Source organism: Eleutherodactylus coqui, chromosome 5 (genome assembly GCF_035609145.1).
Source record: "Eleutherodactylus coqui strain aEleCoq1 chromosome 5, aEleCoq1.hap1, whole genome shotgun sequence".
In the NCBI taxonomy this organism is placed as follows: domain Eukaryota; kingdom Metazoa; phylum Chordata; class Amphibia; order Anura; family Eleutherodactylidae; genus Eleutherodactylus; species Eleutherodactylus coqui.
Window position 1 is genome coordinate 121,288,649 of NC_089841.1, and position 15,924 is coordinate 121,304,572.

Consider the following 15,924-nt stretch of genomic DNA (forward strand, 5'->3'; position numbering starts at 1 on the left):
CCCGTCCGTGAGCAGCAGCCCTAGGCACATTATGATGGTCTGTAGAGCAAAAGGAAACAAACGAGCGCCGGAGAAGTGTCCACAGCTGTACAGACACCTGCACTTGTAGCTGTGACTACTGCCGCCTTGGAGCCTGCCGGCCACCGTAGCCATCCAGGAAGCGCTCGCACAGCTGACTGCCGATCACATGACCTGTCCTGCTCTCTCCACTTGAAGCGAGACCGGCGCGAAGTGCAGCAGGAAACGTGCGGAGCGTGTCACCATGGCGACAGCGGTATTCAAGGAGACTGCGAGGTAGTGACGGGGTGGGCGCTGTCACCTGCAGTTTACTGGGGGGTCCTGGCCGTGTAACACCTCTGGAGCCCCTCACCCTGCCTGCAGCCCCCCGGGCTCTGGCGACACATAAAGCGCCTATTATTTACAAAGGGTTAATCTACACAAGTAATTCCTCCCTGATGCCCGCAGCCCTGTGTTGGACAGTCCACTGCACGTCGTCCATTATGTGCTATAGGAGTGTGAGGGACACTACATTCCACCCGCCATGCCAACTACCGGCGTGTGATGGACCGCAACGCTAATCGCGTGGTTTTACCTGCAGAAGCCTGAGAGTCGCTGCTTCAGGCCGGCTTCATGCTGGCGAGAAAACTGCGAGATTTGTGCGCTGCGAGACGTGCGGATGTGAACCCCGTTCTTTTAGGAGTCATACACATAAACCATGCAGGATCACACCGCGGCACGGTCTACCTGGCAGCGCGCTCTTGTATTACAGCGCTCGTTGTACTACCGTAGGCGCACGCGATGCCTCCCGTTGAAAACCATGGGATAACCTCCACGATCCTCCACCGCCACGGCAGATCGCTGCTTCCCTGAAGTTATGCGGGTTTCACATAAAAGCGCCTCACATTGGCAGGGAATTAACACGGGAGGTGATCCCCGCCCCGTATGGCGCTCGCCGTGTGGCACTAGCCTCCGCCCCGTCACACTGGCATTTGTTACTGCACTTGGCGTGGCATTTGAAACTCTGTAAAATGCCTCCATTGATTTCAATATGGCTTCTCAGACGAGCGCTTGAGAGTGGCGTTTCCAACCCCGCGCTTTTTGAATGCCGTCTGCTCTGTTTTAGCGTATTCCAGCAGTTTTTGATCACCTCATCACCCATTGCGATAATGGGGGGGGGCGTTAATAATGCCGTCAAGCGCATTTGAACCGCTGTCAGATGCCGTGTTTCTACTAACGCCCGGATGAGGGCTCAGCTTTCCCATAAAACGCATCACAATCGCAGGTTTACAAGTTTCTCGGACCGATCCGGCACTCGCCCATGTTACTACAGCCTTCGGCCTCATGCCCATGGGCTCGCGCGGTTACCCCGAACAGAATCCTGCAGCGGATTCCCCCCGGCCCGCAGACGTGAGGCCAGAGAATACCTTATACTCATGGATGCTGCTCTCCTCCGTGCAGGCCGGACCTTCTTTCTTCTGCACTGTGGAAGCACTTGGGGCGCTGGCGCCGTGCCATCTTTAATTTTTTGTTTAAACTGCTTTCCCGCGGTGTGCGACAAGCCACAGTGACTCTGTCGTGGATTGGACAGCTTCTACTGACTTCAATGGAAGCCACGGGAGCCATCCGTGCGGGAAAGCCGCATAAAATGGAGCGTGCTGCGGGTGTCTTTCCTGGCGTGCAATCCACACGCCGGGGGGAAATGACAGCCGCAGATACTTAATTACCTGGGGGTGCCCAATGATTCCCTATGGGTGCGGATCACAAGCGTGGGAGACCCGCACAGATTTTGTGAATCAGTTTATGGACATGAGGCCTTAGGGCTCCTTTACGTGGGCGCTGCAACTTTCGGCCACCTGCGTCGCAGCCACATCATCAGGATAGGTCATCAATAGTTGATCAGCTGGGGTCCGTCGCTCAGGACCCCAACCAATCAGCTGTGCGGGCGCAAGCTATCAGCACCACAATAACACAGAGGTCGGAACGGTAGTGGCCGACACTTGTAACTGCAGGCACGGCTCTCATGGATTTAGCTCCGGCAGAGTGCAATAGGCTGATGTGATAGGCATAGTGTAATAAAGTGTACTATCCTAGTGATAAAATGATTACATCTTCAAGGACTTAAGAAATAGTGACAAGTTAAATTATTTTTCCCACAGAAACCCCACTTAAATAAATAAAATACTCTAAAGTATTTTAAGGAAGGAACACACCACAGGTACCGTATTACCATGTGCATAATGAACCAAACAATAAAGATTTCGTTTGTTATCTCACATGGTGAACGCCATAAAAATGACTTTAAAGCTTAATGCCAGATTTGCTATTTTTGCCTCATTTGCCTCCCAAAAACTAATTAAAAAGCAATCCACAAGAGAGATGTATTATAAAAAACTACAGCGCTTTCCACAAAAACGAGACTTCAAATAGTTCCTTTGCTGGAAAATAAAAATGTTATGGGTCTTAGAAAACGGCGATGCAGATTCAATTGGATTTCTTTAGAAATACTGTGCTAAAGTAGTAAAAAAAATAAATCCATCTATATAAAATTGGTGTTGTAATAATCGTGATGATGCAGATAAGAAAATGTGATTTTGACTGAATGGTGTATGCTGTGAAAACAAACCCCCTCCCCCACTTCCCCCCCCCCCCCCCCCAAAAAAAAATGGTAACATTTCTGGCTGATTTTTCCACTTCTTCTAAAAAAAATTATTACAAGTTCTGCAACACACTATATATACCTCACAGTGGTGCCATTAAAACACGCACAATTAAACAAACCCCCATATGGCTATATTAATGAGGTATCGCTTTTGAAGTGTAATAAAAATAACTTGGTCACTAAATGGGTTTTGTCATTAAAGAGAAAAAATAATTCTGTACTCACCTATTCCTCCCCAGGCAGACTCCTTACAGCATCTTCTCCTTGCTGATCTTCTCCAGTCCCCTGAGTCACATCACCATCAGCTGGCTGGATCCTCTACTTATTATGAAGCATGCATTCCTCGCATTCTTCTTCCTGCCCGGCAATGTAAGATGGGTCCCTGTGACGTTGCGTTGACTGGCTAGGAAGGAATGCTGATCTATTGCAGAGACAGCAGGCATGCACAGTCTCTGCAATAGCTTGGCACTCCCTGCTAGGCTGGGAAAGCTACGTCACTAGTGATGTAGCGTACAGTCCCCTGCAGGAAAGAGACTGCCTGTGAATTGACGCTTAGTCACCGGAAGCAGAAAAATCAGCCAGCTAGAGGAGAGGTGACCCCCCCCCCCCCCCGGGCTGCAGTAGACAGGAGAAGATCGCCGAGGAGACGATGAGGTAGGGAAACTACCCAGGGAAAAAAAATAGGGGAGTATAGAAATTTTTTTAGTTTTTTTTACTGACAGAACCCCTTTAAGCCCGTCCTGCTATGGGATGTAGATATACGTCATGCAGCGTCAGCATATGTATGAAGAGAGATCTCGGGGCGACCTCTGCTTATACAGCTCGGACGTCAGCTGTTTATTACAACTGACACACGCGGGCCATAGCTGCAATCAGCTGCGTGGCCGATCGTGGCTATCAACCCTTTAAATGCTGCTGTCAATTCTGACAGTGGCATTTAAATCCCCCGAATTATATTTGGGGGTCCCATGCGGGGTCCCATGTGCCCCCCCCCCCCCCCCCCGCGTGAGATCGCAGGGAACCGAGCGGGTGTCATGGCAGCCCAGGGGCCTTCTAAAAGGTCATTGCTGTGGCCAGTGATTGGCTGCAGCAGTCACATGTCCTGGTCAGCAGCTACTGGGAAGGACAGAGTGGTTGTGAAGCAATTTTGATTGGAGGGAAAACCGCTTTAACCACTTCCCGCTATATGACGTACATTTACGTCATGCAGGTGTGGGGTATGTATGAAGAGGGATCGCGGGCCGACCTCTGTTCTTACAGCGCAGGTGCCCGCAGCTACTGACTCTTTAATTGCCACTGGCAATTTTGACAGTGGCATTTAAGTCCCCCAAACAATGCTTTAGATCGCAGGGAGCCGTATGGGTGTCATGGCAGCCGGGGTCCTTCTGAAAGCCCCCAGGCCTGCCTTAGCAGGGATGGGGTGGCCTGATAGACTGCCTGTCAAATCACAGTATAATGTAATGCTATGGCATTACATCATACTGCAGGGGCGATCAAAGCATTGCAAGTTGTGGTCTCCCAGGGAAAGGGGGGGCTAAAAAAAAAAGTAAAATTCAGATCAATAAAATTATACTAATTGTAAGGGAAAAAATAGGATTAAAAGTTTTTAAATCACCCCCTTTTGCCATATGTATAATAAAAAAGTTGAAATCCTAAAATAAAAGTAAATATTTGGTATCGCCGCATCCATAAAAGTCTATCAAAGTAGTGCATTATTCACCCCGCACGGTGAACGTCGTCCGAAAAAATAAAGAATGCCAGAAATCACCCTGTGTCCCAGAAAAAAATGCAATAAAAAGTGATTAAAAAGTCATACGTATTCTGAAATGGGTAACGTAAACTACAGAACATCCCGCAAAAAATGAACCCTCGCACAACTGCGTCAATGTAAAAATAAAAAAGTTATTGCGCGCAGAAGATGGCGCCAGAAAATAATTTAAAAAAAATTAAATGTCTTTAAAAAAAAAACAAAAAAAAACTACAAGTTTGGTATCGTAGTAATCATGCTGACCCATATAATAAAGTTATCATGTCACTTTTGTTGCAGTTTGTGCGCCGTAGACACGATGCACTAAAAGATGGCGGAATGTTTTGGTTTTTTTTCATTTTACTTCACTTAGAATTTTCAGTACATTATATGGTACATTAAATAGCACCAGTGAAAAATACAACTTGTCCCACAAAAAACAAGCCCTCATACAGCAACGTCAAGGGATAAATAAAGGAGTTACGATTTTTTAAAGGAGGGTGGAAAAAAAAATGAAAATGCATTACTTGTAGCTTGACAAATTCCAAACTAAAAAAAGGAATGGAGCCGGCTTACGTCAGCCGTGCCAGGAGCCAAATGCTCCAAGTAATACAGCAAAGGAAAAGGAAGATCCAGCATGATATGAAGATACAACGTCCATTATTCAGTATACTGCGTCCACACAACTCTGGACGCTGTATACGAAGACCAGCAAGGCCTACGTGTCCATAGTTGTGTGGACTGTACACCATGATACTTTTAGGCTCTACCTATAATAAAGAATGTAGGTTTTCTCTACATATTGTGCTGGATCCTCCTTTCCCTTTGCTGTACACCTTGTGGATTGCAGAAATGTTTTTGAATATGTACAAAGTTTACAATGTGTACTTATAAAATCTTATTCTCTTTACTAGTATTAAACAAGCAGTCTCAATTATCAATGACATGGATGCTGGAAAATTCCCCAGGCTTCTTTCACGCATACTTCAAAAGCTTCATCTGAAGGTGAGTTGCTAAATATATGCCATATTGTTAAAAGTGTAAGATGCTCTGGACCATTAGATGCATAAAAAGTTGGGAGGAAAGTTTGTATGGTTTTTAAAGTTTGCCTTTTTATTAGGTAATTCTTATATGTATATAAAAGCCAATGTGTATTGATTATCACTCCCCATGTGAAATTTCCTAAGGGTAACATTTGCAGCAACTCTGCAGTAGATCCAAATGCAAAGGTTCGTTTAGACACACAGAGGATCGCTCAAAAGATGGTTTTTGAGCAATCATTTTGCATAATCTGCTAATTGGTACTAATGCCTATTTGTACCAATTAGTGTGTGAGCTGAATTTATTCAGAGGACCGCCTGCTGTTCTCTGAATAAATTCCTTTTGTTTTTCAGTGGGGCTGACAGCTGAGAACAGCTGAGACAATGCAATTAGCTGTAATCAGCTCTACCCAGGCAGAGCACAGTGTGTGGTCTGTCTTATCAGCTGTTCTGCTCAATGAAGGTTTTCAAGCTGAACTGATAGGCCATATTTCTTTTACTTCTTAGAGCTAGTAAGACTTTCCCCAGTATCCTCAGGCTAGTAGATGTACCTGCTTACTGCTACATATTCTTAAATACGTAATGCTATATTTTTGAGCCAACTAGAAGCCATCATTTTGTTAAAGGGAAGCAATCATCAGTTTTTACCATAATAAACAAAGAATAGCGCTAGAATTATCACCTTACTTATTTCACCATAGACTTTATGAATCCATACCTGAAGAATTACTGTTTAAAGGTTCCCACACCATGTAATTTATGCAGACGGGTCCAGTGGGCAGACCAGGCAATCTGTCTTGACTACATGCTTTTCCCATAAACTCACCTCACTCTTCTCCTATGACCTGGATGATGTACTAGACGTCATACATGCAGTGCTGCAAAATTTTGGGCCGCCGTGAGTTCGCTGAGTGCAGCGATTCTGCCCACAAAATGGGACAAATGGTCTGTGCACACTATAAACAGCAGCCGCTTGAGATCTTGCAGTGCGGCATATTTGATGTACTATTATGGAAGAGAGAGGTGGACTTGCTGGGAAAGCCTGCAGACCAGAGAGACTGTATGGCCAACCCATCGGACCGGCCTGACCAACCCATCAGATTGCTCTGCTTTATTCACATTCAGCCCTGGAACTTTTTAAACTGTGATTCTTCTTAGGCATGGATTTATAAACAGCCATAGAAAATAAGTTTTGTGAACAGATGTAGGTGATAATTCTAGCCCTGGACTTGGTTTAACTATGGTAAAAACTGATGACTGGTTCCATCTAAAGATGTTAGAATAACTCATGATGACAGACGTCTTCTTTGAACTCCTAAACTATGGACCACATCCTCAGGGCTTTAGTAGACCATATATATGTGACAAAAAACTGGGGTATAAAAAGTTGCAGTTTGTTTTCGTAGACTTTTCTTTTTGGCTAGTTGTATCAATCAGGGGCAATTCAAATCAATCCAACTGTTCGGCCATCATGATTACAGCTAGCAGCCGGTTATCTGCATATGACCACGACCCAGAGGACTAGTTTCCTTTTGGAAATGTCTGAATCTGTCGGTTTTACCCATGAATGATAGTGAAAGAAGAAATGCCCGCATCCCTTGTAATTACTTCTGTAATGTATCCCAGAGAGATGATGTCGGCTCTCTTTGAACAGTATTCAGCCGCTCTGCTCCACTCTGTTATTAGCCTTCCTCTTAAAGTGTAATTTTGTGATATAATTGTGATAAGGAAATGGAGAGATATGACTATAGGTTAGTTTGCTTTCAAATTGCCGTAAAAAAGTTCCCCCTATTGAGTTGTCAGGCAGAAGTCTTTACTTGAGGAGATAAGAAAACATTCTAAACATTTATGCTTTTTGTTATTTCTTTTATCTCGCTTTCCATTGATTTTCTGTCTGTCTATCAGATCATTTCTGCACTTTTTGCTTGAGTATACATAATAATGAGCAATGTGCTGTTACATCTGCTCTGGCATCGTCTGCAGGCTTTCGTACATTTTTCAAAGCTTTATCTCTACGGTTGCAAATGCCGGTGCATTAAACCAATACAATTGGCGTGCGGCAATGAATAAATAAATATGGAGATTGTCGCTTTCAATGAATATGCTATTTTAGCTGTCCTTGACCCGTGAAGACTGATTCATTTTCATGAGGTTTTTCTTTTACACACATCAACACACTAGTTATTCTTTGAAGATGCTTGGCTTACATTAGATAACTGAATTGACCTTATTTATTAAAGGAGCTTTCCAGGGAAATGCTATTGATGACCTGTTCTCAGGATAGGTCATCAGTAGTTGGTCAGCTGGGGTCCTCCGCTCAGGACCTCGGACGATCAGCTAATCGGGTGCCCTTTGTCAGCGTTGCTACATACAGAAGTACATTGCCATAAGACCAAGGTTGAACTTTTTTGGCATTAATTCCAAATGGTATGTTTGATGTAAAACCAACACTGTTCATCACCAATGGACCACCATACCCACAGTGAAGATGGTGGAGGTAGCATTATGCATTGGGACCATTTTTCTGCTGCTAAAACTGGGGCTTTAGGGAGGGAATTGTAAACTGTTCCAAATAATAGTCCATTTTGCCACAAAACCATCAGGCCTTTGCTGAAAAGCTGAAAATGATGATAAATTTTACCTTTTCGCATACAACAACCCAAAGTATACCTCCAAATCAGCAAAAGAATTGCTTCACCAGAGGATCAAAGTTTTGGAATGGCCCAGCCAGAGCCCAGACCTGAATCCCATTGAAAATCTGTAGATTGACCTGAAGAGGGCGCTACATACGAGATGTCCTCGCAATCTGACAGATTTGGAGCGCTTTTGCAAAGTAGAGTGGGCAAAGATTGGCAAGTCAAGATGTGCCATGCTGATGGACACCTACCTAAAAAGACTGAATGCTGTCATCAAGTCAAAGGGTGCATCGACAAAGAATGAAAGATTTCAGTTTGTTTTTCAATGGGTGCAGAGAACGGGTCACATCGAAGTTGGAAATAAATCTGAAATGATTCATCTTTGCCAGATTTTTTTAACATGACAAAAACGTGTAGATTTTTTTATATCCAATTTATGACTGAAGGAGAAACTGCACTTTTTAAAAGCTTTTGACGTGTCAGAATGGCATGTCAAACGTTTTGATCAGTGAGAGTCTGAGTGTGAGACACCCGCTGTTCGCTCAAATGAAGGGGTTGCGCTGTGCCCCTTCGACTGTGTTCACTGCCTGTTGGCTCTTCTAAGCAGCTGATGGCGGATGCATAGATGTCTATAGAATCTGAGCAATCAGCGGGTGTCTTTGGACCTGGACCCTAACTGATCAAAACGTTGGACATATCACTCTGACCTGTCACGTTTTCAAAAAGTGCTTAATTAAGATGCCATTGTTTACTTTTATGATGGATAGTGGTTTATAGTATATGTTCTTGAGTTTTTATCTGTGATTCTTTGGGGGTCTGAGGGGCAACGTAAGCTATAATCCTGTGAGTAGCTTGTACGCCATCTGCTTCTCACTTTGCGTTTTCTTACATGAAACTTTTAAATGAATTTAGTTATTATGCATGGCATGTTGCAGAAGGGCATCAGTATGCTGTAATGCCAGTTCTGCTATATATTACAGTTTTTATTCAATTTTGGCCTAGCTCAGCATTTCAAGGCTCCGCTTGTCAACAAAAATAATACCTGGATGCCTTCAATGTGTGTCTTGGATATGGAAATTAAAATTAAATTTGAGTACATGTAAAATCCAGTGTACTTCAATAATTGTCAGTATATGACATATTAGGCACTGAGCTACCTTTTGATCTTAGTCTTTTCTTATTCCTCCTTAAAGGAGAAGTAACTAATAATGTACTAAAGTTGTTGGAGCAAGATCCCATTGTTGACCGGTTTTAGTGTCCACACATGGGTACTAGAGCTTACACCTCCATGTACCATGTTATAAACATATATTTTGAGATCCTTTTGTTTACATTTTTGGGGGACAAATATTGATGACCTGTCCTTAGTATACAACATCAATATCAGAATGGTAGGACTATGACTCTCGAAAACCAGGTCTGGCACAATGTCATGGCTATGGGAGCTTCAACAGAGCCTCAATGGGACTCCCCTTATAGGTGAATTCAGTCCATGGGACATCGTATTGTATCCGTGATACAAGAGTGTTATGACCTCTGTTATAAATCGAAGCCATAACACCAATATGAACGTATCTTATGTCAAATCTGGTGGGAGGATGGAATTATAGAGGCACTTTAAATGTAAATTGTAAGTCTCATGTTCTGCTCCAGAAAGAAGCATCAACTCAATTTAGTTCTGCTTAGTGCTAGTTTACATGACTTCATATCCTCAGTTGATGGATCTGTATCTGGATCAGTGTATCAGTGCAAAGAACAAGATAAGGTTCTCTCTGGCATCACTAGATTGATGAATGCAGCGCAGTCAGAGTCTCAATTATCCCTCTGAGGCCATTTATTTTTCAGATTTGTTATCTGATCTCAGGCTTGGGATTATCACAAGAGGATTTTCTTGGCTGGTGTAAAAGATACAAATAACTGACATTAGCTCTCAATAGTTTGGAATTTTTGCACACGCTCCGCATTTATGTGTTTTATGCAGATAAAAGTATGAAATGATGGATTTGATCCAGACACAATTTGTGCAGCACAGTTCTGTTTTCTGAACTGAAGATATAACTGGAGATCAGCTTAAAGATAAAGTGTCAACAAAACTATCTGCAGGAATATCTGTTATAATGCCGATACACCGATTTTCTCTGTAAACTTTATTCACGATTTCTTTATTTTGGTTTTTAGGCTGAGCAGAGTTTTAATGAAGAAGAAGAGGAGAAACTTCAAGCAGCCTTTTCATTGGATAAGCAAAGTCTGAAATTAGTCTTGGAGACCATCTCTTTCATTTTGGAACAGGTATTACTGATCCCCTTAAACCCTTCAGCTCAGTTCACACCAGCATATTGTTGGATATTGTTTTACAATAACTGAACTCTCTGAAGCAGAAGTGACACAGAAATCAACAGCAAGCAAGCTTTCCTTATTTGGCAGATTCATCAAACGGATCCCCCCCCCCCCCCCCCCCCAAAAAAAAGGAAAGCATGCTTCACATTCATTTCAGTTTCACTTCTGTTTTCCAACTCTTCTGTTATGTTTGTACTGCTAGGCTTGTTTGTCTTTCCCTCCATCCTGTTGTCACCTGTCCTCTGCGCATGCTCCGAAAAAGAACTTCATACAGAAACGGAAAGGAAAAATGGATGAAAAGGGATTGCCTTATAAAGAAGCCCTTATTCTTCCTGCTGGATCCACTTCTGACTTTTATGCCAAAAATCTGCATCCAAAAACCGCTGCTGGAAACTACCCTTAAGGACAAAGAAATTTTTGCATAACTGGAATCCGAGAGCCGTAATTCTTCTTTTTTTTTTTTCCTTTAATAGTTCTAGCAACGTCGCTGAAAGAGGGCTTGCTTTTTCTCAGGACTAATTGAATTTTTCACTAACACAATTTTCAGGTACTTTATCATTTTACTGATTATTTTTAATACATTTTTAATTTTTTTTTAACGCTTCCAAAGTTGGTAGCCAGTTAGACGCAACCATCACAGGAAGATTCGGCCTTGGTGAAAGATGTGAAGCCACTGATTGACTAGTAAAGTTCTTCCAAGAAAATTGTCTCAGGATATCAAACATGGTTGTTACAACCCCAACGCTGACTGTACATGTGGACATCTCCAAATGGCTTCCATGGAAATCAGATTGGTTACATCCTGTGTAATCATCATTGGCAAAGTTGAGTCGTGGTGCCGACTGCGGCTCTGATCATGAACTTTTTGCAGCTAAGATCGAGATTAAATTCTGCAGCATTAACAAAGGCGCTCCATTGAGAAAAGTCGACACTTCTAAAATCCCCCTATTTTACACTATTGAGGTAGCAAAAAGATTCAGACTACTTGACACATCAGAAAATCATCCAGAGGAACTATGGCACGAAATACAGTCCGCGGTTTTTTTTAAGAAGCAGGAAAAGTGATGTTATTGGTTGTCCGAACAAACTGTCAGAATAACTGATGGAGCCTGTTTACTTGGAGCCCTCAATTCTGGAGTCAGAAGTCGTTATGGCAAGGAAATATCTAGCCAAAAATAAGGCACCAGGCATAGATAGCATACCAGCAGACCTATTGCTGCTAGTACCAGTAAAAACCATCACAGTGCTGTGCCAGGCAGTATGGGTATACACACTTTTGCCACAGGACTGGAAAGGATTTGTCTTCATCTCTCTTCCAAAGAAAGGCAACTCCCAGGATTACTCCAGCTACCGAGCAATACCCCCCATACTGCATGCAAGCAAGATCCTTCTCTAAATCATACAGGAAAGATGGAGATCAGCAGCCAAAATGGCACTCCCTGACGTGCAGACAGGATTCACACGCGACCATATTGCAAACCTGTGATGGACCATGGAAAAAGCTCGAGAATACCAAAAAACTGTCTACATGTGCTTCATTGACTACGTCAAGGACTTTGACTGCGTCGCCCATGGCAGGCCCTACAAGAGCTGGGCATATCAGCACATCTAGTCAAGCTGATAAAAATCACTTTATACTAATCAAGAATCTACTGTGAGAACACAGTATGAGGGCACAGACTAGTTTGGGATCGGCAAAAGCGTCCAACAGGGCTGCATCCTATATGCAGAAGTGATCATGTGGAAATTGGGTCTAGACTAATTAAAAAGTGGGGTAAAAATAGGTGGCAGAAATATCAACAAACTCTGTTAGACAGATGACACAGCTCTGCTTGCAGAAACGGAAGCCAGTCTGAAGTAGCTGATATGTAAGACTATAGCTGAAAGTGAAAAAATGGGCCCTACCCGTATTTAAAGAAGAAGAAAATTATGACCACTGCAAAAAATGGCCGAATTCAAGTCAATATCAACAATGAGGTCATAGAATGCGTCCGAGACTTCATCTTCCTTGGTTCAAAAATTGACCAGGCTGGAGAATCTATACCAGAGATAAAACATAGTTTAGCATTGGGGTGAAGCGCAATGCTAAACATGGACAAAATTTGGAAAAGTAGAGATATCTGCATAGCAACTAAATGCAGGATAGTGCATACCACAGTTTGCCCCGTAGCCATGTATGGATGTGAAAGCTGGACTGCGAAAGAAGCTGATAGGAGGAGGATTGATGTGTTTGAGCTGTGGTGCTGGTGAAAGCTGCTGTGTATGCCCTGGATGGCGAAAGTAACAAACAGAGAAGTCCTGAATCATATAATACCTGATATATCACTGGAGGGCAAGATGGCCAGACTCAAAATCATGGATTTTGGCCATGTAATGCGAGCAGAGTCGCTAGAAAAATCTATAATGCTTGGACAGATCAGTGGCAAAAGACCCGTCCGCCAAAGAATATGATGGCCGATACAGTCAGAGCTGATATGGCAAAAAAAACCCCAAACATATGTTCTGGAGGCCGAACTGTTATACTTTGTGTTATTGACATTGCTCATAACTGAGAACAGGAGTTCTAATAAAACTGTTATGAAAATTCACTCTGATAACATTTTTGACGAAGACTACAGTGGTGGCCGAAACGTCACTACTTTTTACGATATTTGAGGAATAAAGATACATCCCTGGATGTCATAATCCTATATTTTGCACCAGACTCTGCTGTCCTGCACTGCTGCTTTTCTCTGATGACATTTTTGTCATTAAAGATTAATTACATTTTATAATGGAGAATAACAGAAATGACTTGACTGTTGAACCAGAAGCAACTTCATAATCACGGTTTTAGTTTGTACAACCTGATCTGTGCTAGAAAATACTTTGTAGGTAATAAATGGCTGGATTATGAGGCTAACTTGATTATTTGTATAGGTTAGGAAAATAGTGTTTCTGGGGGTCTACCATTTATAGATGCCCTTTATAAAGCAGTACATTCAGGTGATGGGCAGGGTGCTATGAAGGAGACGCTGCACTACACTGTTGCCCATTTATTCTCAGCATCAGCGGGGCACTAGAGGTTGGACCCCCACCAATCAAAAAGTGATGTGACATATCCATACAGGAAATAGACCTTTTAAGGTAAGCTGTCACCTGCCTAAAGCACTGTAAGCGAACTTATTGTGCTGTCATGGCAGGGGACAGGGAGCCAGGTGCTGTATTTTTCATACTCCCCTGGTTCCTGCGGTGCCTACCTGTAAGGTCTGTCCATTGGCTGAAAATCAGATTTTTTTTTCAGAGTCCCGTGTTCGCGTTCTCCCATAGACTTGTATATGAGAGTGGACGCACAGAACTCTGAAAAGAGATTTTCAGCCGGTGGGTAGACTTTACAGACGAGCAAGATTGGAACCAGGAAGCAGGCAAGTATGAAGAAAACAGCAGCCGGCTCTGTGTCACCTGCGCTAACAGCACCATATGGTGTTTTAGGCAGGTGACCGTTTCCCTTAATGAAAAAAGGTTTGGTACCGTGTTAACCAGTAATTGTTCTCAGCAAGAGAAACCAAGAAATCCTGTAGATATGATACCTATTAATGGCTACCAAAAATACATGATGTTAATGCGAACTTTCGAACCATCGCAGGGTTTTGCTTCAGGCTTAAATGAATTAGATCCGAAGAGTCATGCATATTCATATGCACAGACATGGATGATGGGGGGTCACCGGGTCAGCAGTGTTTTAAATACTTATGTGACAGCGTACTTTTTGCCAGATGTGATCGCTATACAAATTGCGTCTTTCATGGCCAGTTGTCAAGTACTTCTGATAGCAATACGTTTCCCTTTTACACAAGTGGTCTTTTTTTTTTTTTTTCTGCACGCCTGTGATCCTATAGATATAGCTATGATATCGCGTAGTCTATGATGAGGTATAAGACTTCCATGGTTTGCAAAATGTGCATTTGAATTTTTTTTCTGCGGGTAAAGAAGTTACGGTAGGTATCTTATGATTGGGAATGGTAGTAATTATGATTCATCTGTGCAAGCGTTTTATTTTTATGCTAGTGGTTAAAGGAACCAAGAGGCTGAATCCTTCTCACGTTCACAATGTAATTTGTATTGCTTTACAGGCTGTGTACCATAATTTAAAAACCGCAGTGTTTCGCCAGCAGCTGGACAACATCCATCTTGAGCAGCGTAAAACTGAAGCATTTGCCAGTGTCTGGGAAAATGCTGGGCAGGAAACTGTGGAGAAATTTAGACAAAGGACTTTAACTCCAAAAAAGGTAATCATGCCAATGAAAGATAATGAGGATGATTATTCTTTCCCACTTTTATTAATAGCACTGAAAGTTTACGATGGTACTGTTATGTACATGTGGATATGGGTACAAAAAAACCTTTTTGCCTCTTTAGGATCTACTTCTGGCTTAGATAATTTTTCCATGTTTTTGATGCCTGTTTTCTTCATGTTAGTACAATGCATTTGGAAAACCTTCAGACCCTTTCACTATTTTACATTTTGTTATGCTGTGGCTATGTGCAGATTTTCACTGGACAGGCAATGTTTTTTTTCAATAGCGACGATTACATCGTTTTCTACTCGAGCAATGACACCATCAGACGCAATGGAGTGGCATTCATCGCAAACAAGGAGGTCGCCAAAGCTGTCCTTTGTTTCAATGCCATAAACAGTAAGATCATATCCATACCCATCAATGGGAATACTCGCTTGATCACAATTCTGCAAGTTTATGCGCCCACAACTGATGCAACAGATGAGGACATTGAAAAATTATATGTCGATCTCCAGCAAGCAATCAAATAGACCCCTGCCAAGGATATCACTTTTATAACAGGGGATTTCAATTCAAAAATCTGCTCTGAAGAAGACCTACCAGTCACTGTCAAATTCAGATTGGGTGAGCGGAATAATGCAGGTGACTGTATGGTCCAATGTTGCATGGAAAACTGCCTATCGATCATGTACACATGGTTTGAGCAGCCGCAATGCCGTTTGTACACATGGATGGGCCCCCAAATGGCATGCACCGAAACCAAATCCACTACTTCCTATGTCAAATGTCTTGGAAAAGCTCAATTCTGGCTGTGAGAAGACTTCCGATCATCAGCTCCTAGTCACAAAAAATCAAGCTCAGATTCAGCAACATTAAAAGGTCACCAGCAATACACGTTTCAATGTAGACAACATCACGATAAACAGTCGAAGAGAATAACTGATTTTGAAGCACTCGGCACCATCGGAAAATACCCTGACGATTTATGGGAGGAAATCAAACCCATCATGCAGAATGCAGCTAAACAAATCATACCTTTCAAAAAATCAGCAAAACGACTGCAACGGCTATCAGATGAATCCATCAGAATCGCCAACAAGCGCTGAGCAGCTAAAGCAGCGGGCACTATCGTTGAATTCAGACAGCTAAATGTGGAATTTCAAAGAAAAGTCAGATGAGACAAGGAGCGCTTTTGAAACAACCAATGTGTGAAAATGAAAGAAGC

The 15,924-nt window shown here is 42.7% G+C and overlaps 1 protein-coding gene across 4 annotated transcripts in view; it reads left to right on the forward strand.

Annotated features, from left to right (window-relative positions):
- The first annotated feature begins 160 nt into the window (after positions 1-160).
- The window catches only part of COMMD10 (COMM domain containing 10), a 315,537-nt gene continuing 299,773 nt past the window's right edge, over positions 161-15,924 (forward strand). For all 4 annotated transcript variants that reach the window (XR_010792819.1, XM_066603091.1, XM_066603093.1 and 1 more), the window contains exons 1-4: positions 161-294; positions 5,321-5,411; positions 10,261-10,371; positions 14,532-14,687. Coding sequence is in view for 3 of the 4 variants with exons in the window: in XM_066603091.1 (XP_066459188.1) it covers positions 263-294; positions 5,321-5,411; positions 10,261-10,371; positions 14,532-14,687 (390 nt within the window). In the remaining variant the exon portion in view is untranslated. The remainder of the gene's footprint in view (positions 295-5,320; positions 5,412-10,260; positions 10,372-14,531; positions 14,688-15,924) is intronic.